Source organism: Suncus etruscus, chromosome 14 (genome assembly GCF_024139225.1).
Source record: "Suncus etruscus isolate mSunEtr1 chromosome 14, mSunEtr1.pri.cur, whole genome shotgun sequence".
Taxonomy (NCBI): domain Eukaryota; kingdom Metazoa; phylum Chordata; class Mammalia; order Eulipotyphla; family Soricidae; genus Suncus; species Suncus etruscus.
In genome coordinates this window covers 63,302,752-63,328,796 of record NC_064861.1, presented here as the reverse complement: position 1 = coordinate 63,328,796, position 26,045 = coordinate 63,302,752, and the positions used below count along the sequence as shown (strand labels likewise).

At 48.4% G+C, this 26,045-nt stretch overlaps 1 protein-coding gene across 1 annotated transcript in view; it reads right to left on the bottom strand.

The window, feature by feature from the left end:
• The window catches only part of CDH1 (cadherin 1), a 79,390-nt gene that overhangs the window by 24,905 nt on the left and 28,440 nt on the right, over nucleotides 1-26,045 (bottom strand). The window contains exon 3 of the mRNA XM_049786345.1: nucleotides 1,773-2,035. Within this exon, the coding sequence (XP_049642302.1) occupies nucleotides 1,773-2,035 (263 nt within the window). The remainder of the gene's footprint in view (nucleotides 1-1,772; nucleotides 2,036-26,045) is intronic.

Here is a 26,045-nt window from a genome sequence, read left to right as displayed (position 1 = left end):
CAGCACGTCAATTAAACCTTAAGAACAAGATTTTAGTATCTAAAAACTCTTTACAAATTTTACAAATTTGGGGCCGGAGAGATAGCATGGAGGTAAGGCATTTGCCTTTCATGCATAAGGACGGTGGTTCAAATCCCGGCATCCCTTATGGTCCCCTGTGCCTGCCAGGGACAATTTCTGAGCCTAGAGCCAGGAGTAACCCCTGAGTGCTGCCCAAAAACCAAAAAAAAAAAAATTTGGGGGGCCGGCGAGGTGGCGCTAGAGGTAAGGTGTCTGCCTTGCAAGCGCTAGCCAAGGAAGGACCGCAGTTCGATCCCCCGGCGTCCCCTATGGTCCCCCCAAGCCAGGGGCAATTTCTGAGCACGTAGCCAGGAATAACCCCTGAGCATCTAATGGGTGTGGCCCGAAAAACTAAAAAAAAAAAAAAAAAAAAAAAGTTTTTTTTACAAATTTATTAATTGCAGACTTTCCCGTGTGCAGCTGCAAGGCCTTCACATGTCACAGCTGGCACGTGTGCCACTGGTTCGCCATCACTGCCATAGGGTCACCAGAGCCCACCAGAGTGACTGTAGAGCCAGAACTAACACTTGAGCACCACTGGGTGTGGACCACAAACCAGCCAACCAACCAACAAATAAATCATAATCCTACCAGAATAATACCAGCAAGAATAAGGTTCAAGGTGCCAGGGATATTATTCAGTGATAAAACACAAGCACTGCATGGGTTTGATTCCCAGCATACAAAAATATAAAGAATTGAGTTAAAAGACAAAACAAAACAAAACAAACTCCAGAAATGGGGCCGGAGAGATAGCACAGCGGTGTTTGCCTTGCAAGCAGCTGATCCAGGACCTAAGGTGATTGTTTCAAATCCCCGTGTCCCATATGGTCCCCCGTGCCTGCCAGGAGCTATTTCTGAGCAGATAGCCAAGAGTAACCCCTAAGCACTGCCAGGTGTGGCCCAAAAACCAAAAACCAAAAAAAAAAAAAAACAAAAAACCTCCAGAATTAAATTAGGGGCTGGACATGCAGGGCTCTTGCCTTACACAAATCTGACCTGGGTTTGACCCCCAACATCCCATATGACCTTCCAAGTCCTGCAAGGAGAGATTCCTGAGCAGAGCACAGAGCCAGGAGTGATCCCTGATTATCACTGGGTGTGGCCCCCAAACAAAAAAGTAAAGTAAGAATTAAGTTGTTTCAAAGGTTTCTTTCTCCTCTCTGCCCCTCACCCACTCCATGGCATTCACTGGCTGTGACTGGGGACACTTGTCTTCTAGGAGTGGGCTGCAGGCATCTAGTTCAGTGGTCTTCAACCAACAGTCCATGGCTTGATGCTATAGGCACAGACCCACATGTAGAAAGGCTGAAGACGTTGGTGTGGAGAAAGAGGAGCAGTATAGGTGCTGGCCCTGAGGGATGAGAAGGTGGGACACGCTGATTCAGGGCACTCAGACTAGGGGTGCTATTGGACATTAACCCAAGCACAGGACAACCTGCATGACAAACTCGATAGCAAAAGTTAGACAAGCGGTGACCTGAGCCTGGAATAAGGCAAGACACAAGGATCAAGGTCCCTGAGACGGTAAAGTCTCAAGTCAAGAACTTGACTTGCCTTGCAGCTGACCTCACACTGCCAAGTGTGATCCCTGAACAAAGTCAGAAGTAAGCTCTGAGAACTGGCAGGTGTGGCTCAAGGTAGAAAAAACAACAATAAAGCAAACCCAAAGCCCACCATAATCCCAAGCTCCCCAGGCAGCACTGACGTACATGATGGACGTGATTGTGGCGGCGGTGGTGGTGGTGGTGGTGGTGGTGGTGGTGACGGCGCTGGCGAGCAGTGTATTTCAGGGTGACTTTGGTCGAGTGCTTGTGGAGGCTGGAGTCCCAGGCTTGGACGAAGAAGCTCAGCTCCGAGTCATACAGCTGCACAGGCCGCTTAACAGTCACCACACCGTTGGTGTTCACTCTGAACCGGGTGTCTGCAGAGTTGAAGACTGTCCTCGGCTGACCAGTGCATCCTTCAAAGCTCACTGCAATAAAGAAATTACAGAGATTGAGAAATGGGACAGACTAAAGAGAGGAGAAATTTCCTTTTCTGTAAGCAAGCTTGGGTTACTCACTATAGGCCTGACTCACACGTTACAGCCCCAGCACAGCAGACCATAGGTGGATGAGAGGCAGTGAGGGCAAATAAGTAGTAAACAGCATCAACACATTCTTTACCATGCATGAGAGGTTTCTTTACATCTCTGTGGACAGTGAAAGCACACGCACGCACGCACACACCCCGCACGAGCACACACACCCCGCACGAGCACACACACACACACACACACACACACACACACACACACACACACACACACACACACACACCTGCACGAGCGTGTGCGCGTTCTCTGTTTTGAACAGCTTACTCAACCTCAGTGGACCCAACTGGAGAATTAAGGCACCAATAGCAAACTAGCATGAATCTTAGGATATTTAAGATATATAAAATAGTGTCTGGCACATAATATAGACTATGTTAAACTTGGCTAAATAGGGTGCGAGAGATAGCACAGCAATAGGGTATTTGCCTTGCACACAGCTGACCCAGAACAGATGGTTGTTCGAATTCTGGCATCCCATATGATCCCCCAAACCTGCCAGGAGCAATTTCTGAGTGCAGAGCCTGGAGTAATCCCTGACCACCGCTGGGTGTGACCCAAAAACAAACAACAAAAAACTTGGCTAAATAAAAGCATAAAGAGCTGGAGCATTAATAATGGCGGGTAGGGCACTTGCTTTACACACAGTCAACCTGAGTTTGAACCCCAGCACCACATATGGTCACCCAAGTACTGCCAGGAGCAATCCCTGATCACAAAGCCAAAAGTAAGCCCTAAGCCAATATTACTGATTGTGGCCCCCCCCCCAAAAAAAAAAACAAGAACAACTAAAATAAATAAGAAGCTGGAGTGATAATACAATGGATAAAAGCTTTGTCTTGCATGCAACAGACCTGGGTTTGATTCTGAGCACCATATCTCCTACCAGGAACTGATCCCTAGGCACAGAGGCAGGAATAAGCCCTGGACATCAACAGGTATGCCCCTCCAAAATGCAAATAAACCAAGTAAAAGGTATGAATCAGGGGGCTCTGGCTCTGCCTTTCAAGCAGAGGAAATAAGCACCCCTTGTGGCATTTCCAAGCCTACGGGTTTGAATGGCCGGGCTTCCCTCCAAGGGAATGTCTCTGTTTTCCAAGGAGATCCTTGGTAACAAGCCCTGCTCATTTACAAAGCTAACACACACCTCTGAGCCTGAAGGCTTCGGTCTCTGCCCTGTCCTGCCCTGCTGGCCGTCAGCACACCGAGGCTGCAGTTCTCTGTTTCCCCACCAGGGGCCACTCTTGCAAACGCATCTGAAGTAAAGGGCCCCACCCTGGGTGAGAGTAAAGGAGATTGAGTTTTTGGGGGGAAGACCAAAAGCACCAGTTTGAATATGGGGAAACCGAGGGTTGCAGAAGTTAAGAAATCTGCATGACATCCCATCCCATGTGATCCTTGAACACAGAGCCAAAAATAACCCTTGACATCACTGGGCATGGCCCAAAACCAAAAAGACTTTAATGAGGGAGCTAAAAAAATGTTCCTCCTCTCTTGAGTTTCTCCATACCAACATGAAGGATACCATCATGGCAGAGTCAGAAGAGATGAGGGCATCTGTACAAATATTTAGATGAACAAGCCAGAGACAGTCTGATAAATGAGAAAGGTGGACCATCAAATGACCGCTGAAGCTACAAGAAATACAAAGCCAATAGGGGCCAGAGCAATGGCACAGCAGTAGGGCATTTGCCTTGCATGCATCAAATCCTTGACAGACCTTGGTTTGATTTCTGGCATCCCATATTCCCAAGCCTGCCAGGAGCGATTTCTGAGTGCAGAGCCAGGAGTAACCTCTGAGAGCCATCTGAGACCCAAAAACCAAAAACCAACCGCCCCCACACACACACACACACAAAAAAAAAGTCATCCTAAGGCTGAATTGCTGCCTTAAGAGTCTAAATCAGGGCCTGGAGAGATAGCACAGTGGCATTTGCCTTGCAAGCAGCCGATCCAGGACCAAAGGTGGTTGGTTCGAATCCCGGTGTCCCATATGGTACCCATGCCTGCCAGGAACTATTTCTGAGCAGACAGCCAGAAGTAACCCCTAAGCATCGCCAGGTGTGGCCCAAAAACCAAAAACCAAAAAAAAAAAAAAGAGTCTAAATCAGGGGCCGGTGCAGTGGCGCTGGAGGTAAGGTATCTGCCTTGCCAGTGCTAGACTAAGACAGACCGCGGTTCGATCCCCCAGCGTCCCATATGGTTCCCCCAAGCCAGGAGCGACTTCTGAGCACATAGCCAGGAATAACCCCTGAGCGTCACCGGGTATGACCCAAAAACCAAAAAAAAAAAAAAAAAAAAAAAATCTAAATCAGGATTTCTAGGGTTAGGAAGATGCTACAGTGTTATGGTATTTGCCTTGCACCCTGCTGACTCCAGTTCAAATCCCCAGCACTGCATATACAGAGCCACAGCACCAATGGAGTGACCGTTCCCCCGCAAAAAAAAGATAAAATAGGTCTTCTTGGTGTGGCAGTGTACATGGGAGGTTAGGTACCTACTCAGGAATGACTCAGGGACCATGTGTGGTCCAGCCACATGTGTAGCCCAGCCTAGGGCTCCTAAATTCAAAGCTCAAGCACTATCCCTGAGCCTGCCCTCCCCTTCCATCCCACTGTCTTTTCTTTCCTTTGCTTTCTGGGGACTCTCACCTAGGATGGTTCTGTATGCAAGGTGGATGCTTCACCACCTTTGCACTAAGGTGGTTTCTTCCACACCAACAGTTTCTTTCTCCACATTGGAGGGGGGCCCACACGTGGGTATGCTATGGTTCAGGGCTTAGTCCTGGCTCTACATTCAGGAGACCTTGGAGGGTGCCAGGATTGAAAATGGGTAAGCCACAACATGCAAAGCAAGCACCCTACCCACTGAATTATCACCTTGACCCCACCTTCCTTGACAAATTTTTAAACTTTTATTGTCTCTTAGACATGACTGCTACAACCGTGTAATGATTGTATGATATCGTTGTACGAAGTTAAGGCAAAATATTGTTTCTTTTCCACTATCAATACAGAGATTAAGAATAGCTCTTCCCTCCCCTTCCCCATAGAAAAGAAACAGGGGTGGCTGATCTGTGTGCGGCGGGTAGGCAAGGAGAGACACCATTGAATGCAAGAGCAGGCCAGGTTTAGCACACGGAATTCCTCTCCTCAGCCAACCCAAATCTGGGCAGTGAAAGTTAGGACAAGCAAGACGGGACTTGCCAAGGGTGTGGGCCTGAGAGGATGGAAGATTATTGGCAAATAACTTGATGCAAGACACCCAGCACCCGGGGAGCTTGGGGGCATTTGGTCTCTCAGGGGTGGGCAGGTCCCACCCAAAGTGTATAGGACAGGCAGCCCCAACCTGAATTTCCAGGTGTTCCTTCAGGTCCATTATCTTCCTAACTGCTGATGGGATCTGATTGGCCTGTAAACTAGAAATTAAGGAAGGCTGAGGGCCTCTCTAGCTGTTGGAAAGCTCTGGAAACTCACTCCAGCCCTTTTAGAGCCACAGTGAGTGACAGCACATGAGCCAAGGGAGCCAGTGAGCCATTTCAGAAGCTGAAGCCAGGACAGGCCTTTGAGATTGAATCTGAACAGTTTCTAAGTAACATTAAGCAAAAATGAAAGTAGGTCCAGACTCACGATTCATTCTCTCTCCTTTCCTAGAGCAGTTCAGTCACTTGGTCCAGAAACCGAAGCCCCATGGCAAGAGAAAGAAAGAACAATGTGGCTATCTCTAACCGAGAAGAAGGCTTGTGCTTGTTTTAACACCATAATATCACCGTGGAAAATTACATACTCAGAGATTTCTGCTGAAACCACAAATAGGCCTGCCATCTGATCCAGCAGTTCTATCCCTAGCTTTCTATCCAAGGAGCACACAACAAAATTCAAAATAGATAGATGAACTCAAAGAACTTATGTACATCTGTGCTTCGTACAGTGCACTCTACAACAGCCCAGATCTGGAAACAAGGCAATTGGGATGAGGCGGGTGCGGGTATATACACAATGGAAAAGGAACCAGCTACTAAAACAGATGGCAATTTATAGAGCCAGAGAGATTGGACAGCAGGTTAAGGCGCTTGCCTTCCATATGGTTGACTCCAGTTCGGTCCTCAGCATCCCATATGGCGCTGCCTCCCAACCCCAGCACATGAGAGGAGTGACCCCTGAGTTCAGGGCCAGGAGTAAACCCTAAGAATTGCCAGGTGTGGACCAAAAGCAAACATAAAAGACAGCTGCCCTTTGCTCCGAAGATGAATGGAACTGGAGTCACGCTAAATGAATTCAGTGAGAAAAGCAAATACTGGATGATCTCACTCACTCATGAGTGGCAAATAAAGAGCAAAGCTGTGTCAATGACAACAGACCTAGGACTCTGACCACAGAATGGGGATTACCAAAGGTGCAGGAGTAGACAGAAGGGTAAAGGGTCCAGGGGACAATGGTGGAGGGACAATGACACTTTGGCAGCAGGCCCGGTGTGGAGATATCTCTGTTTCCTTCAGATACACATCAAGATTTACTGTCTTGTGAAGCACATTACCTCAATATAAAGATCAAACAATACAGTCTTCACTACTACTCCTTTTATCGACTACCTTTCATATTGTAGGCATGAGTAGAACACAGAGAATTAGGCTCTATTTTTTTGTTTGTTTGTTTGGGGCCACATCTGGCTGTGGTCAAGATTGACTGCTCCAGGACCGGATCGGTCGCACAAGTGTTAAGGCGTCTGCCTAGTGCGTGCATGCCTAGGACAGACTGCAGTTTGATTCCCCCAATACCCCATATGGTCCCCCAAGCCAGGAGCGATTTCTGAATTCATAGCAAGGAGTAATCTGAGTGTCACTGCATGTGGCCCAAAAACCAAAACAAACAAACAAACAAAACCAACATTGACTACTCCAACCCTTGTGTCTGAGCACACGCTGACACAGGAAGATAGAACCCAGGTGAGCCACATGCAAGGGAGCACATCATCCCCAGTACTGAACTATCTTTCCAGCTCAGCAGATAGCTTTTACAAAGCCCAAATTTGTTTTACACATCTTTGTGATACAGTGCCTGTTATCAACAGTGAATTACTTATAAGCGGACGCATACCTAGCAGTGCTCAGCAGTTACTCTAGTTTGTGTTCAGGGATCACTCCTGACCAGCCCAGAGGAAAGTGTCTTGACTGCTTTACTATCTCTCCAGTCAATCTAATCACTTTTTAAAAGTGTCTGAAGGTGGGGCTGGAGAGATAGCATGGAGGTAAGGCATTTGCCTTTCATGCAGGACGTCATCGGTTCGAACCCCAGCGTCCCATATGGTCCCCCGTGCCTGCCAGGAGCAAGTTCTGAGCGTGAAGCCAGGAGTAACCCCTGAGCACTGCTGGGTGTGACCCAAAAACTAAAAAAAAAAAAAAAAGTGTCTGAAGGTGGGGCCTTCAGAAACAGCACAGCAGTAGATAGGGCATTTGCCTTGCACGTGGCCAATACAAGATGAACCCTAGTTCAAAGCCCTGCATCCCATATGGTCCCAAGCCTACTAGGAACGCTTTCTGAGCAGAGAGCCAGGAATAACCCCTGAACACTATTGGGTATTGCCTACCCCCCCCCAAAGTGTCTGAAGGGAATCACGTGGCTCATCTGAGTTTGATCCCTGGCCTGGTTAATGAGCCAGCCAGGAGTGATTTCTGAGCTCAGAGCTTGCTCGAGTACTGCCAATGTAGCTCAAAACAAAAAGTATCTAAAGAGAGGGTCCAGAGAGATAGCACAATGGGTACGGTGTTTGCCTAGCATGTGGCCAACCTTGGTTTAATCCCCAATAGCCCGTATGGTCCTCTGAGCACCAAACAGGAATGATTTCTGAGTGCAGAGCCTAATGTATCCCTCCCCAAAATAAACTAAAAGTATTTGTTTTTTGGTTTTGGTTTTTGGGCCACACCCAGTGGTGCTCAGGGGTTACTCCTGGCTGTCTGCTTAGAAATAGCTCCTGGCAGGCACAGGGGACCATATGGGACACCAGGATTCGAACCAACCACCTTTGGTCCTGGATCGGATGCTTGCGAGGCAAACACCGCTGTGCTATCTCTCCAGGCCCAACTACAAGTATTTGTACAAGACACTCTGGCATTGTATCCATTTCATAGCACAGCACCCCACTTTCTAGCTTCTTTATTAAGGGTCCCCAGGGAAAGTTCCTGAAGTCCTTCTTGAGATAACCCCCAATTTCCTGAGGCTGGTTAATTATCCAGGCCTGGGGGGAGGAGGGCCACGTTCAGCAACATTCTTCCCAGGGAATCACAGTCCTGGCCCGGAGTCTGTTCAGATTCCATGTGCTCCTTCCCCCTCAGGCCTAGACCAGGAATGTGAGTGCGGAGGAAGGCGTCTCGCAAAGTCACTCTCTATTCCTGCAAGACATGGAGGGGCTCTCCAAGCCAGCTAACCAGATCTGAGGTGGAGGGGATTCAGGGGGAAAAAACCCAATGGCACTGGAAAGAGCCCTGGAGGGTGGGTTTCCTGCTTGCCCCTCCTCAAAGTCCCCCATTATGGATTGTTCCCCTGTCATCAGTGCCTTTCCCACGCCAGACCAGCAGCATCGTGGTGGCGCTGAATTCCAGGCCCATTTGAACTTGAGCTCTTCAGCCTCAGGATGGGAAAGTCAGACCCATGACCTCAAGACAAGATCACAGAGTTTTCTGAGGTGGGGTGGGCGTGGGGCACTACCCCCCAAAACCAAAAAGGGTTTTGGTTTCTAACTTCAATGTTGAAGATCAAAGAAGAATGAGAGGAATCCTGAAGAGACTAGGAATTTGTCTGAGCCCATGAGCAAGGCTGACATTCCTTTTGGCTGGTTTCAAGAGGCGTTTGTAATTCAAAGCCCAAAGCTCCCCTCCCCCACCCCCACCATCAGTAAAGGGTCTGCTTTTCCTGACTATTTTCCTAAATGGCATCGCACATCTCTCAAATCTCAAATATCTGCCTGTGACCCATGTCCAGGAATCGTTACAGATCATCATGCTCAGCAGAATATGTGATTTTTATCTTTATTTTGGAGGGAGTTGGGTTTCGGGCCACACCCGTCAGCACTCAGGAGTTACTCCTGGCTCTGCACTCAGAAATTGCTCCTGGCAGGCTCAGGGAACCATACCCGGGTTGGCAAGGTAAGCGTGATACAGCTGTGCTATTGCTCTGGCCCCTATCTTTTTTTTTTTTTTAATGAGATGCAGGACCAAGAGGGAGTTGAGCATTTGCCTTGCACCTGGCTGGCCTGGTTTCTATCCCTGGAGCCACATATGTTTCTGGATTCTATCCCTGGAGCCACATATGGTTCCCTGAGGCTACCAGGAGCATTTCCTGGGCCTAGAGCCTGAGCACCACAGGGTGTGGTGCAAAAACTCCAAAAACAAACAAACAAACAAACAAACAAAAAACACCAAAAAAGTGAAAGGCAGGGATTAGGGTAATAATAGTACAGTAGGATAGGATGTTTGCCTTGTACAAGGCTGACCTGGGTTCAATTCCCAGCATCCCATACAGTCCCCCAAGCACTGCCAGGAGTGACTCCTGAATATAGAGCCAGGAATAATCTCTGAGTATTGCCAGGTATGGCTAGAAAACCAAAAACATAAAAAATTTAAAAAGTGAGAGGCCGGGCCGGAGAGATAGCATGGAGGTAAAGCCTTTCATGGCATCCCATATGGTCCCAAGCCTGCCAGGAGCGATTTCTGAGTGTGGAGCCAGGAGCAATCCCTGAGCGATGCTGGGTGTAACCCCAAAACAAACAAACAAAAACAAAAAACAACAAAAAAGTGAGAGGCCAGCGTTGACCAGAGGAAACCTAACTGGTTGAAGTGTGTGCTTTGATGCTGGCTGAACACTGCATGGTTCTCTGAGCACTAAGCTAGGAGCAGTCTCAGTCCCCTCCAAAGTAAAGAAACAAAGAGAGGCCAAAAGCTATCAAACCTCAGATTAGGGGCTGGAGAGGTGGTGCAAGCCGTAAGGTGTCTGCCTTGGGTGCGCTAGCCTAGGACAGACCTCGATTCGATCCCCCTGCATCCCATATGGTCCCCAAGCCAGGAGCAATTCCTGAGTGCATAGTCAGCAGTAACCCCTGAGCGTCACTGGGTGTGCCCCCCCCCAAAAGAAAAAACTGGGGATACTATACTAGGAAGGCAGTTGCCTTTCTCTTCTTTTTTGGAGGGAATCTCAGGGGCGAGGGGGTCACACCCATCCATGCTCAGAGCTTGTTCCTGGTTCTGTGCTCAAGGATCACTCCTGGTGATGCTCAGGGGACCATATGTGGTGTCAAGGATGGAACTGGATGCATGCAAGGCAAGCAGCTTAACCTCTGTTTTATCACTCTGTTCCTATCAGTTTTCTTTTCCACCCTGCTAAGACCCCTTGGCCCTGTTCATTTGCCACTGAAAAAAAGTGGAGAGGATAGTGCCCATACCATGGGGAGACCCTGAGCCCTGAGCAGTGGGAATTTGGGAGCCCAAGAATATAAACCAGGAAACTGACAGTCCCAAAGAGACTTGGTCAAGCCACACTGCTAAGAAGGGACAACACTGTGGGTTTGAGGTTTCTGTCGGGACTGGAGAAGAGCCCTGGTGGGCGAGGCCTTGGTGAGAGCAGGGCAATGTCAGTTCCCATTGTGGGATGGACCAGCTGGGGTACCTAGAATTGCAGCAGGGGTTCCCTCTTCCTTCAAGAACCTCATACACATCTCCTTTCTCATACCCTGAGTCAACACTGAGCTCACAGACAAGCCCACGCTTCTGAGAAGCAGATGGACAAGCTGAGGAGGAAGTTTCAAATTCACATTCAGAATGTTCTAAGGTCCTGTAATCAGCCAGCTACACCCCAAACCAAACATGCTTCTGGGGAAGAGCAGCAACTTGAAATCCTTTGCACAAACACAACAACTGATGTGTCCACCAAGACTGTAAGGAACATTAAAGGCACCCACACCTGTCAGGTGCCCCCTATGTGAATACCCACAACCATCAGATCCAGAGGCTCCCCAGTGGCCCAGAGAGGGGGGAGTGGATGTGTGTGAACTCCAGCCTTTGGACCCGTCTTGAACAAATAATGAAGTGTTTGTCTTCATGAGTTTCAGCCCTGAAAGCTGGGGTCACTGTGAGCGCCGCAGGGGAGGAAGCAGGAAGCAAAGTCTCCTTCACTTCCGTTTCATTCAAAGCGGTGGATGGACACAGAGAGCGAAGACCCAGGGAGCAAACAGCGGGGCTACAGATGAAGGGAAATTTGCCCAGGAGCCAGCAAAGATCACCCTCCATTTCCCCCCTTGATTTTTTTGGGGGGAGGGGATTACAGCTGGTGGTGCTTAGACTCTACTTCTGGCTGTGCTCAGGGATTACTCTGGGAAGAAGTCAGAGACAATATGGGGCACTGGGGATTAAACTCACATCGGCCCACATGCAAGGCATGCATGCACCCTACCCATTATATTCTCTCTCTAGCCTTCTCCTTTTGATTTTAAGGTGCTTCATGCTATCTGGGTCCCTTTTTGCCTCTCAATTCTTTGTCTCCTTGGCTAAGGTAGGTTTAGTTGTCCAATAGGAAACATAATGGTTATAGCCACCTAGGGAGAGTTCATAAATAGGGTCTGAGAAATATTTCAGTGGGGAAGACTACACACTTCTGGCTCAGGTGTGATCTCCAGCACCCCCCTATGGTTCTTGGGGTACCACTCAACCCCCTTACAGAGTGATCCCTGAGCAATCATGAGTTACTTCTGAGCACTGCAGGGTATGGACAAAAACAAAAAGGAAGGAGTGGGTTGTGGAACTGAAGGAGCTGGCAGCTAGCAGCGAGGTGGGCTGGAAATTTGGTTTCAAGGCCAACGGCAACACATGGGGAGATCCCTGGCTTCCGCACGACATGGGGGCATTTTATCATCCCCGCTTTTGGCTGCAGGTTAAATATTAAACATCCAAACCTCCGCCAAACATGGGCAAGGATCGATGCTTCCCACGGCCTGGGGTTGCAGCCCAGGAAACATTCCTGCGGCCAGGTTGGGCAACTCCAGTCACTGTTTGCTTATTGATTAGAAAAGAAAAGGTTCTTTATAAGCACACCAACGACTGACACTTTCCTTTCTGTGTACCTGAGGCCACTTGGGCACCAAACTCCAACTTTCAAAGCTGCTAGACCACCTCCACCTGGCTCAAGCTCCTGTTGGCGCCCCCCTCCAGAAGGGGCAGAGGAGACTTACCAATAGATGCTAATTAAGGGGAGGAGTCTGTATATTAGATGTTATGAAGCATTGAGATTCATTCTCATAAAGGGTTAAATATACCAGAACAGACTCTCCAGAGTGCCTGGGTGAGAAAGATAGACCAAAGGGCTAGAACACACACCTAGAGGCCCCAGCATCACAGGTGGGACAGCTCAATGGACTGTACAGTACTAAAGTAAGTAGCTTACAGATCTAACTAAAACCAAGCACTCCAATCAACCTATTTCTTTAAAATGAAGGTATAAGCCATCATCACTGATGAGCCAGGCTGTTCCCACTTCCTGGGGCTGGGGCCATAAACAACCTTGTAGGTGTACTTCCCACTTTGTTGTCCTCAGCTTGGAAAAGCCTTGGAAAGCCCCAGCACAGTGTCCATAGTCCACATCCATAGCCATGTCATCATGTTCTCGTCCATTGAGCTACAGTATAGAACAAGGCTGGGCCAAGTTCAAGTTCTCTGGAACCATAAAAGCCACATATCCAAGAAGTTAGGCACTGCCACGCTTAACGCAGGTGAGCTGAAGGCTGAAAAGGCAGCTTGTCACAGATGACAGTGGGGGGTCAGATCATTCCACAGGGGCTCCTGGATTATGGGCAGACATTGCAATCCTGAGAGCTGTCCCCTCTTTCATCACACCCCTACCAATAAATCCTACTTTTTCTCAAATAAAATAAAAGTCAGGATGTTGGATCTAAGAGATAGTTCAAAATGCTGAAGTAAAGTTCTGCAGGCAGAAGATTTGAGCTCAATTCCTCCACGCCATCTTTACACCATGCACAGAGTTGGGAGTAAACCCTCAACACTGCTAGGTGTGGCCCCCAAACAAGCAACCCATACTATCATTGGAAGGATAAACTACGGTCCCTAAAAATAATAGTCAGGGATTGGAGAGATAGCACAGCAGGTAGGTGGTGGTCTTGCACATGGCTACTTTCCTTTCTGTGTACCTAAGGTCATCCAGGTTTGATTCCCAGCATCCCATATGGTCCCCGAGCACCGCCAGGAGTGATTCTGAGTGCAGATCCAGGAATAAGCCCTGAGGACAACTGGGTATGTGTGCCCCCCTTCCAAAAAAATAAATAAAACTATGGGCCAGGGGCCAGAGAGATAGCATGAAGGTAGGGGGTTTGTCTTAAATGCAGAAGGACAGTGGTTCAAATCCCGACATCCCATATGGTCCCCGAGCCTGTCAAGAGCAATATCTGAGCGTAGAGCCAGGAGTAACCCCTGAGCGCTGCCAGGTGTGAGCCAAAAACCAAAAAAAAAAAAAAAAGGGGGGGGGCAGAGGAATAGTACAAGTTAAGGCATTTGCCTTGCACATAGCCATCCCTGGACTGATACCAGTATATGGTATTCCAAGCACCATCATGAGTGATACGTGAAACATAGGAGTAGACTCTGAATGCAGCTAAAATATGGTCTCCCCAAAATATATGCAAATACATATATAATATGCACACAAATTTTGTATATATATGTACATATGCATGTATATGTATACAAACATCATATATAGCTTCTCAGTAATTAAAGGCACAAAACACCAAACAATGCTAAAAGCATACATAGATGAACCTTATAAAGCATTGTGCCTTTAAGTGAAAAGACAAAAGCCCAGAGCCCAGATACTTCTGTTCCAGGAAACTGGATTGAGGCTGTCTGGGTGGGGCACAGGCCTGAGCACTTTTCAATAGTGCACAAAATGTTGCTTTGTTCACTGAGTTGAAAGGTCTTGATAATCAGATAGAAAGCTGTGGCAGCTACAACTGAAAGTGGGGTGTGGAATAGTGATAAAGTACCCTAAAAGCTGATCAGAAGGGTCAGAGTGATAACACAGTGGTAGGATGTTTGCCTTGCACACAGCCAACCCAGGACAACCTGGGTCTGATCCCCGGCAACCCATATGGTCCCCCAAGCCGGCCCTTAGTGATTTCTGAGCACAGAGCCAGGAGTAACCCCTAAACATCGCCGGATGTGCCCCCCCCCCCAAAAAAAAAGGCTGATCACCAAACTGTGCTGATCTCCAGAAGCTGTGTACAGGCTTGCGTGGCGCCTCAGAATATCCCAGCCCTCAAAACAGGGGAGCAGGGTCAGGAGAGATAGCGCAGCGGCATTTGCCTTGCAAGTGTCCGATCCAGGACCAAAAGTGGTTGGTTCGAATCCCGGTATCCCATATGGTCCCCCGTGCCTGCCAGGAGCTATTTCTGAGCAGACAGCCAGGAGTAACCCCTGAGTATCGCCGGGTATGGCCCAAAAACAAAAAAACAAACACAAAAAAAAAAACAGGGGAGCAATGGGGAGGAGCCTGGAGCAAGTCCCCAATCCAGCAATGAGCAGGAATTAGGAATGAGCACCCTGGGACTGTGGCCCTAAATGAATGACCTAATAGAGATTCTTTAATCCACAGGCTTTCTCTCTACAAAGATGATTAAGATAGGAGCAGGGAGGTAGTTCTCAGATTCAGAGCACTTTCAAAGTGAGACCTGGAACTCAGATCTCCTGCTACCACGTTATCACCCAGCACCCCCAAGAATCATCCTAAGAAACGACAAACCAGGTTAAGGCACAAATAATCTGATGTTGACTGGGGGGCAAAACCTGGAAAGGGCTGGGAAGTTTAAGATTTGTTTTCCAGTTCAATTCAACCCAGGGAAGGGTGCTAGAACTGTGTTCAAGTCCCACTAGCCCCAAACTCCTCAAATCAAGCAAAGCTGGGGGCCGAGCCAGTCCCAGTCCTAGGCATTAGTTGCACCCAAACTCAGTACAAGCGTATTCTTGTCTGAAGGCAGAGGCTATGTCCTCCTGAATGGGTGCTGGCATCCAAAATTTCTCCTAATCAACAGTAAGTAGGCACTAGTGTGAGAGGCTGCTAAACCCACCCATGGACCCTGAAGGGGAGTCACTCAGCCCTCCAGAGAAATAAGCTCAACCCATCCAACACCCCCTACACCTCCAGATAAGGGAAGGCAGAGGCCTCAGCCCAAGGGGGAAAGGGTCTCATCCCCAGAACTTCCCAATGATATGAAGTTGACAGACTCTGGGATGGGTGTCTCAGAGAGTGGCTGGTCTCAACTCCATTTTCCTGGCTGCAGCCCTGGCAACACTCTGAGGATCCTTGCCACGCCTGCCATTTTCCAACATAAGCAAAAATCTGGAAGCTTGCAAGGGTCAGAGTGGATACGATGGGTGATGCGCTTGTCTTGCAAGTTTCAATTCTTTTTTTTTTTTTTGGTTTTTGATTTTTGGGCCACATCCAGTGACACTCCTGGGTTACACCTGGCTCTGTACTCAGAAATTTCTCATAACTTGGGGACCATATGAGATGCCAGGGATCAAACCCAGGTCTGTCCTGGGTCAGCCATGTGCAAGACAAACGCCCTACCCACTGCGCTACCACTCTGGCCCCAGACTCAAGTTTGATGACAGCATCCCATATGGTCCACCTGAGCCCACCAAGAGTGATTCCTAAGCACAGAACCAGGAATAACTAACCCCTGAACACCACTGAGTGTGGTCCAAAAACACAAACAAACCATAGAAAATATACTTTATCAGGCTGTGGGAGAGACGAGAGGTCTGTGTAGTCTACTGGCACATCAACTCTTCATCCAACCAAAGCTTTTTTTGGGAGGTGGGGCACTCCCAGAGATGCTCAAGGGTTACTCCTGACTCTACACTTGGGAATCACTTCTGGCAGTGCTCAGGGGACCATAATGGATGTTAGTGATCAAACCTGGGTCGCCCTATGCAAGGGAAATATGCCCCTAACCACTGTACAGTCCCTCCACCCCAACCCTCCAAGTTTTCATGCTGACTGTCAGGTTACTAGAAACTTTTGCAGCTGCCTCAGCACAGACTCAACTCATTGAGAGCCTCCCCACACCCCTCAGGAGCTGACCCATCTGTTTTGGAAATGTGAGGGGATAGCCAAATGGACCAGCTGCAAATTTAGGGAAGTGGGGTTCTCTCTTGCTCCTTTTTGCCCCAAATCAGGTCACTACCCAGAGTTGGAGGCCTCCAGTTCCCATGCTACCAGCTGCTCACATAACCACATCTCTTCTCATGCTGCCTCTCCCATCCAGACCACCCTGGTTCTCAGAATAACCACCTCTAGGAATCAGAGCAAAAATACATCAGGGAGGGCACTTGTCGTGCACATTACCTACCTACCCAGGTTCGATCCTCAATATCCCATCCAGTCAGTCCTTCAAGCTCACCAGGAGTGATCCCTGAAGCATTGTTTGCATCTATATCTGACTACCCCCTTCATGCAGCCAGCAGTGGGTGCTCCTACCCTGGTCACCTCTACTGACTGCCCCCTCTAGTCCAGGGGACTCCTGTACTTCTTCACTTGACCCTCAGATCACGGGTCACTTTCTACAGAGGCCCTAAGTATAGTGCTTGAAATGATACATTTCTGTCTTAACTGATCCAGCCCAGGACCTCATCTGTATGGGCCCTGGCTCATCCTTCTCTTTCCTCCTCCCCAATACACTCAGTGGGGCTTGGCCTGCACATCTTATTCATGGATGTTCATCACCCACAGCACAGTGATCCCTACATACCACTAGGTTTGGCCTCAAAACCAAAAGAGGGGGGTGGCGGCCTTGCCCCTAGTTCCCTGGTCACGAAGACAGGAAGTGAGCTGGAAGCAGAACTCTCCACGCCAGCACCTCACCCTTCCTTTCCACATCGCCTGTCTGCAGCCCTCCTCCCCAACAAGTGAGGTGCTGGACTCCAGGAGGGGGGCAGCATTTTGTTCTCAAGAGGAGCCCCAGGGCCATGGCACAAAGCCAGGTCAGGGGCCGGCCTTGTGCAGACATGTGACAGAGCCCATTGGCATGAGGCCTTCAGGGCAAAATTTCAAAGCCTTGGAACTCTGAAAAAAAAAATGTTGCTTGAATAACTAAGCTGGTAATGGGGGTTCAGAGGCTCTCAAAAACCCTCAAGGGGCTCTTCTCAAAGGCCTCATGTGCTTAAGGAAGCATGAACCCTTTGGGTGTGAATTCCCAGAGAAGTGACTTGCAGACCAAAGAAAAGGGGGCCCCTCCTGGGGAGCCCAAAAGAGGCAAACTCCCAGCCCCCACACTGCTTAGTCCTGCAAGAGAGCTGGGCTGGAAATGAGCAGGCCAAGTGGGAGTGGGGGGGGGGGAGAGCCCTGCTGACCCCAGCTGCATACACTCTCCTAATGCACAGTTTCTGCTGACCCTTCTAACCACCCTTTTAAGCCATTAGCTAAGGCTCCTTTTGATTACACAATGCATCAAGCTGATCAAGTCTGCTTTCCTGGGCAGGTTGGTGCTATGTTTTCCCAGAATCCCTCCCGTTTATGGGAAGGTTCAGAGGGTGGGGTCTGGAAGAAGCAGCAGCAGTTTGAGGTTGTGTGACCAGAAACAGGAACTGCTTCATAGATAATTACTTTTATCCTTGCCCCCTTCCCAAATCCATGTTATTTACTCAGATTGTAAATCCATCATTCAAGGGATAGATTCTTTGATTTTTTTTTCCTTGATACTGTGCAAACCATGATTTCATTCTAATTCCAGGACATTCTTTTATTAAAAAAAGTTTGGGTTGGGGGCTGGAGCAATAGCAAATAGGACATTTGCCTTGCATGCAGCCAACCTGGGTTCAATCCCCGGCATCCCCCCCAAGACTGTCAGGACAAATTTCTGAGCTAAGAACCAAGTAACCTGAGCATCACTGGGTGTAGCCCGAAAGCCAAAACAATATTTTTAATTGGGGGGCCACACCCAGCAATTTTAGGGTCTAGGGGTGGACTTTCGCTGTCTTCTCTCACCCAGCACACTGTTCACAAGTTCATCCAAGTCATAACATGAATCCATTTCATTTCTTCTCATGCCTACAAAATATTCTGTCATAAAGATCACTGCAAATTTTATGCCTTTTGTTGTTGCAAATAGTGAAATACAGGGACCAGGGAGAGTAGTACAAAGCCAGGAATAACTCCTGAGCATGAGTGGCTGCTACCCAAACAACAAAAGTGGGATAAAGGCATGATAAAGCATTTTATTTTATTTTTTTTTTCTTTTTCTTTTTTGGTTTTTTTGGGCCACACCCGGCTGTGCTCAGGGGCTACTCCTGGCTGTCTGCTCAGAAATAGCTCCTGGCAGGCACGGGGGACCATATGGGACACCGGGATTCAAACCAACCACCTTTGGTCCTGGATCGGCTGCTTGCAAGGCAAACACCGCTGTGCTATCTCTCCGGGCCCGCATTTTATTTTTTTAAAGATATAAACCAATTTTGGGGGAGAGGGGAGTGGTGTCAGGGGCGAGGCCATACCTAGAGATGCTATGAGGCTATTCCTGGCTCTGTGCTCAGGAGTGCTTGGGAAATCATACGTAGTTCTGGGGGCTGGGATAGGGGTAAGTTACATGTAAGGCAAGCACCATATCCCCTGTGTGATCTCTCCATCCCCATAAACCCATTTTTGGGGGAGGGATTTAGTTTGGGACCATACCTGGCAATGCTCAGGGGTTACGACTAGCTCTGCATTCTGGCATCACTTCTGGTGTTGCTCAGGGGATCATATGGGTTGATGGAGATTGAACTCAGTAGCTGCATGCAAGAAGGCAAACACCCTACCCTTTATGCTGGCCCTAAACCAATGACTCCTAGGGGTTACTCCTGGCTTGGGGACCATATGGGGTGCCAGGGGATCGAACAGCAGTCCATCCTAGGCTAGCACGAGCCAGGCAGACAGACACCTTATCACTTTTGCCACCACTCTGGTCCCCCTAAACCATTTTTTTTTTTTTGGTTTTATTTTTTGGGTCACACCCGGCAGCACTCAGGGGTTACTCCTGGCTCTACGCTCAGAAATCGCCCCAGCAGGCTTGAGGGACCATATGGGATGCCAGGATTCAAACCACCTTCCTTCTGCATGCAAGGCAAAACACCTTACTGCTGTGCTACCTCTGCGGCCCCTTGTTTTGTTTCTTGTTTGGTTGGTTGGTTTTTGGGCCGTACCCAGCAGTGTTCAGGGATTGATTACTCCAGGCTTTGTGTTCAGAAATCCTGGCAGGCTTGAGGGACCAATGGGATACCAGAATCGAGTCCATCCTGGGTCGGTTGCATGCAAGGCAAGCACCCTACTGCTGTGCTATCACTCCAGCCCTCCTAAATTAATTTTTTTTTTTGGGCCACACCTGACGATGCTCAGGGGTTACTCCTGGCTGTCTGCTCAGAAATAGCTCCTGGCAGGCACAGGGGACCATATGGGACACCGGGATTCGAACCAACCACCTTTGGTCCTGGATCGGCTGCTTGCAAGGCAAACACTGCTGTGCTATCTCTCCGGGCCCCTAAATTAATTTTTTACTGAAATATAGTATGTCATATTTTTGATTCATATCGGGGTCGGTCTTGTTTGGCTGCCATGAAGAATGCCATGAACATTCAAATAAACATTTTTTGTGGCCAGGTGTTTGCATTTCTCTTAGGTATCTGCCAGGAGTAAGATGTTGATTTTTTTTGAGAAACTGCCAAGCAGTTTTCTGCAGAGGTTACACAATTCTACATTCCACCAGCTGTGCCAAGATGTGTCATTGTTCAAGTTAAGTCATTTGTCCTACTCTGAGTTGTGGTCTCCTCATTTAAAAATCTATCTAACGGAAACCTCTGAGAATTGAATTGTTTTTGTTTTTGTTTTTGGGCCACATCCGGTAACGCTCAGGGGTTACTCCTGGCTATGCGCTCAGAAGTCGCTCCTGGTTTGGGGGAACTATATGGGATGACAGGGGATGGAACCTCGGTCTGTCCAAGGCTAGCACAGGCAAGGCAGGCACCTTACCTCTAGGACACTGCCCCGCCCCAAGAACTGAATTTCTTAAAAGGGCCAGGGAGGAGCCAGAGACAAAGTGCACTTTGCCTTGCATTGGCTGACCTGGGCTTGATCCCAGTACCTCCTATGGCTCTTTAAGCACAGCTGGATGTGACCCAAATGCCAAAAGGAAAGGGGGGGCTGGAAAGATAGTACAGGGGTTAAGTTGCTTGCCTTGCATGCAGCCAGCGCCATTAGGTCCCCAAGAACTATATTTGATCCCCTGAGTACTTCCTCGAGTGACCCCTGAACAGAACCAGAAGTAGACCCTGAGCAACACTGAGTGTGGCCCAAAGGTCTCCCACCCCTTCCAAAGACAGTTGATATGAGAGGCCATAAAGAATTTTGCATACAGAAGTCCTGAGTTTAAAGTCCTGAGTTTGATCCCTGGCACTACAAGGTCCCCAAGTGTCATCAGAAATTACCCCTAAGTACTATCTGTGTGGCCCAAATCAAACAAAAACAAGTTGGGGGACATGTTGCTGAAGATGGTAAGTGGCTAAAGCATTGGCCTTAAAAGCATAAGGCCAGGGCCCGGAGAGATAGCACAGCGGCGTTTGCCTTGTAAGCAGCCGAACCAGGACCAAAGGTGGTTGGTTCAAATCCTGGTGGTCCCATATGATCCCCTGTGCCTGCCAGGAGCTATTTCTGAGCAGATAGCCAGGAGTAACCCCTGAGCACCGCCGGGTGTGGCCCAAAAAAACAAAACAAAACAAAACAAAACAAAAAACATAAGGCCACAAACTCAATGCTGGCAGCTCTGCTCTCTGAGCTCCCCTGCACCACAAGTGATTTCTGCCAACACCATGAGGCATGTGTGAACTTTACAACCAGATGTCTGCAATAACACAACTGAGATGCAAATGTACCGCGAAGCGTGTGTGTGCCTCAACTGAAAGGAATGTTTGACCCTACAAAGTGTGTAAGCACCACAAACTATAACCTTCTGCCCATGACCAGCAGGCAGGTGAGAAGGGAATGGTGAATGTGAGGGTTTTCCACTCTTTCCCAAGCTGCCCGTGAAGTGCTGCCTGACAGAACACAGTTGGATGACACCATTTCCTGCCAGAAAGAGCCACAGTGACTTCCGAGTAGTGCATGCCAGGCATCAGCCCCAGCACACAGTTTGCCCTCTGGAGTTACACTCTTAGAAATATCCACTCTAGAGTGATAGCACAGCAGTAGGGCGTTTTCCTTGCACATGGTCAACCCAGGACGGACCCCAGTTAGTTAAAACAAAGTGATCTCCTGCATAGGATGTAAAGAAATAAAAGAGAGGGGCTGGAGCAATAGCACAACAGTATGGCATTTGCCTTGCATTCGGTTGATCCAGGACGAACCTCGGTTCATCCCCTTTCTACCCCCCTCCCCCCACCTCCCGGCATCCCATATGGTATGCAGCCAACTCAGGTTCAATCCCTACATGGTCCCCCAAGCCTGCCAGAAGTAAGTTCTGTGTGAAGAGCCAGGAGTGACCCGAGTGCTGCCAGGTATAGCCCAAAAACCAAAAAAAGAAAGAAAGGAGGGGCATAACAAATGCCGGACGTAACAAATGCCAGCCACAACAGACCGAGTATTGGTTTTCAGTAGAAAATTATCATGAGGGAGGGAAGAAGTTGATTTTAAAGGAGACATGGGGTGGGGGTAGAGTGCGCCACATTTTGGCCATTGATAAAACTGTGCAGGGAAGTGAACACACTGGTGGAGGGTGTGGTGCTAGAATCTGTTATGCATGAAACTCTGATTACTGGTACCATAAGCCACAGTGCCTAAATGAAATGTTAAAAAACAATTAATATAAATAAATAAAATTTAAAATGAAAATAAAAGGCTAACATAAAAAAATAAATAAAAGGTTCACGTGAAGGGACCTAGAGGAAGAGTACAGTAGTTAAGATACTGGCCTTGCATGCAGATGAGCTGGATTCAGTCCCCTGCACTGCCAGAAGTGATCCCTGAGTAAGCACAGGAGTAAGCACAGCCCAAGGTGGCCATAAAAAAAAAAAAAAAAGGCGTGCCTTGCATGCTGCTGACCCAGGTTGGACCTGGGTTCTATTCCCAAGCCTGCCAGAAGCAATTCTGAGTGCAGAGCCAGGAGTAACCCCTGTGCACTGCCAGGTATGCCCCCCCCCAAAAAAAAAGAAAAGAATCACCAAGTATGGGATAAGGGGGTGATATTAAGCAGTGGGTGCATATGTGTCAAGTCCTGAGCTTGATGACCAATAGCTCATGGGTCCCAGAGTACTGCCAAGAATGCTGCCCCCAATAATACAAACTAGATACTGGTATTATTATTATTATTATTATTATTATTGATAGCAGTTATTATTATTATTATATATACACACTGGTATTATTATTACTTGTATTACAGTAAATCAAATTGTTTTATTTGGGGATTTTTTTTGGTTTGGTTTGGTTTGGGATCACAACCAGAGATGCTTAGGCCTCCTGGCTCTGGCAGGCTCTGGGAAACATATGGGATGCTGGGGTTTGAACCCAGGGTAGTATAAGGCAAGCACCCTAAGTGTTGTGCTATTGCTTTGGGAACCCCCTGGGGGGTACATTTTAGAACTTCACCCTAAAAATCCTTTTAATGGGGGAAAATGGAAATTACAAAGGATCTGTGCAGAGGCTGAAGAGATAGCACAGCGGTAGGGCATCTTCCTTGCGGACCCAGGACGGATGGTGGTTTGAATCCCGGCATCATATGGTTCCCCGAGCCTGCCAGGAGCGATTTCTGAGCAGAGAGCCAGGAGTAACCCGAGTGCCATTGGGTATGACCCAAAGACAACAACAACAACAACAAAAAAAGGGGGGGTCTGTGCATATGGGAGTGAAGGCGCATACCTGAGCTGTGCCATCTGACTTGATGGCTACTTTCTAGATCTATTAAACCAGAATCTTCTGTTCCTTTGGAGAGCAACATGCTGACACTACCGATTTTGTTTTCTTTGGAAGCTTCAGAGGCAGAAATGCCAGTCATACCTCATCACAGGAAAGAGAACTGAAAGAACTTTGTCTTTCTAAATCAGAAGCTTGCATTCCGTGTGAGACTGCTGAGTACTTACATGGATATCACTTACATGAAATTCATGCGCTTATGAACACAGAAACAGAAACTTTCCACCCCTCCCTAGAATCTAACACATGCTGAAGTTCACTCTCCAAAGCAGGAGAACAAAAGGAGGCTGGCAGGCTCTGATTGGCAGGTAAGAACTTCCCCTGTTTGCCTCACGTTCCCTGTGAGGTACACAGGGGTAATGTGAGGGGGGAGCCAGCACTCTCCCATGGCTGTGTGTTTTTATTATTTTATTATTAAAATAAAAATTATTAAAATCTATTATAAAATTTCCACAATAAATGGACCTTCTCGGGGAGGAGCTCTGAATATAACGTAGGCATTTAGTGATATTGCACATTTGCTTAGCTATTGTTGAAATGGATAATGTTTGGGAGCCCAAGTATAGCAAAGTAGGGCACTTGCCTTGCATGTGGCTGGCTCAGGTTTGATCCATGGTGTCCCAAATGGATACCTAAGTATCATCAGGAGTGATATCTCTGAATGCAGGAGACAGCCCTGAGCACCACTAAGTCTGGCCCAAAAACAAACAAACAAAAAGGGTAGAGACAGCACAGTGGATTGGGAGTTTACCTTGCACGCAATAGACCTGATTTGATCCCCAGCATCCCATATGGTCCCCCGAATCTGCCAGGAGTGATTCCTGAGTGCAGACCTAGGAGTAACCCCTGAGTACTGCCGGGTATGGCCCAAATATCCAAAACAAAGAAATAAACATACAAAAAATAGGCTAGTTGCTTCCAAATTGCCAGTGTTGAGGCTGGAGTGATATAGTTCAATAGCTAGGCATTAGCCTTGAACCTGATATCCCATTAGCCAGAGCACAATAGAACTAATTCCTAAGTGTAGAGCCAGGAATAAGGGAGGAAGGGAGGAAGAGAGAGAGGGGAAAGAAAGAAAAATGATGCAGAAGTCAAAGAGACAGAATGGAGGTGGGGCGTTTGCCTTGCATGATAGGACAGTGGTTCAAATTCCGGCATCCCATATAGTCCCGAGCCTGCCAGGAGCGATTTCTGAGCATAGAGCCAGGAGTAACCCCTGAGCGCTGCTAGGTGTGACCCCAAAACCAAAAAAAAAAAAAAAGGCAGTATCCCAACCTAATAAATTTATTAGGAACAGCTGGAACATACCACAGATTTCAAGTCTGCTCCCAGGTGTGTGACATGAATTGCAGAGAAATGCTCAGCAGAAGTACAGGAAAGCAGGCACCCATGTACCTCACCCAACTGCACCTGGGACTACCACCCTCAACATTCTTCCTTCAGTATCACCCACCCCAAACCTGCTCTTAGAGGCTAGCAGACTGGTGGTACCTGCACCTCAGAAAGCTTTCAAGAGCTGCATGTGCCCCTAACGTCCCCTAAGCCCATATACCCAGGCCAGTTGGTATATGTCGGGTGATGAGTCTTCAGGAGTCCCCAGCTCTACCACATTCCAGCAGAGCTGGCAGGAGATCCCAGCTCCCTCAAGGTGGGGTGCAAACAAGGACCCCCCCCCAACCCTGCACAAATTTTGACACTCTCTTGGGAGTTTATTAACCAAGGGGCTAGGCTAGTGAGAGTCTCAGAACAGGCAGAGCTGATGAGAGACAACTGTCTTGTGAAGTCAAGGTCACATGCGGGGTCACACCTGGCAGCCTCAAGGAACCATAGGGGATATCAGGGATTAAACCCTAGTCGGCTGTGTGCAAGGCAAGCTCCCTAACACTGTGTTATTTTATCACTCCAGCCCCTCATTTATTTTACTATAAGTCCCCTGCCAGTAGTTCCTATACACAGAGCAAGTATAACCCCTGAGCATTGCCAGATGTGCCCCCTCCTAAAATAGTTAAAATTAAAAAATGAGTAGATGAACAAGAATGCCCCCAAAAATGAATTTGTGAGGCATTAAAAGAGTGCAGGAGGGGCCGGCGAGGTGGCGCTAGAGGTAAGGTGTCTGCCTTGCAAGTGCTAGCCAAGGATCAGGACCGCGGTTCGATCCCCCGGCGTCCCATATGGTCCCCCCCAAGCCAGGGGCGATTTCTGAGCGCTTAGCCAGGAGTAACCCCTGAGCGTCAAACGGGTGTGGCCCAAAAACCAAAAAAAAAAAAAAAAAAAAAAGAGTGCAGGAGCAGTGGTAGGGCGTGTTTGCCTTGCACTTGGCTGACCCAGGTTCAATTCCCGGCATCCCAAGCCTGCCAGGAGCGATTTCTGAGCACAGAGCCAGGAGTAACCCCTGAGTACTGCCGGGTGTGATCCAAAAGCCAAAAACCAAAAAAGAAGAGTGCAGTAGGATATCCAGGAAGTCCAGGTGGCATCCATACAGCTTGCTCTGGGGAACTGCCTATGTGGGCAGCAGCTGTCTGTCCTTGAGCACACAGAGGGGATTCGACTCCACCTAGTACAGTACCCCACCTCCTCCGGGGACCACTCCTCAGACCTACAAACCAAAACTAGCCAGAAAACCACCCACTATCCCATGCCAGATAAGGGAAGTTTGCAGCAGAGGCCTGGATGATAATTAAGGGCAGTTGGTACCCTTAAACATGACAGCAGGGTAACACAGGGCACCAGTCAATGCAACATCATCATCACCTCTTCCGGCTATTGCCACACTTCTGGGACATGATCACTACCCAATAGTCAGAGCTCCCGGGAGGAGAGACTCTGGCGTAGTAACAGGAACAGTAAAGATGGGTTTTGTGCTTCTTTATTGGGGGGGGGGGGGGTCCACACTCAGTGGT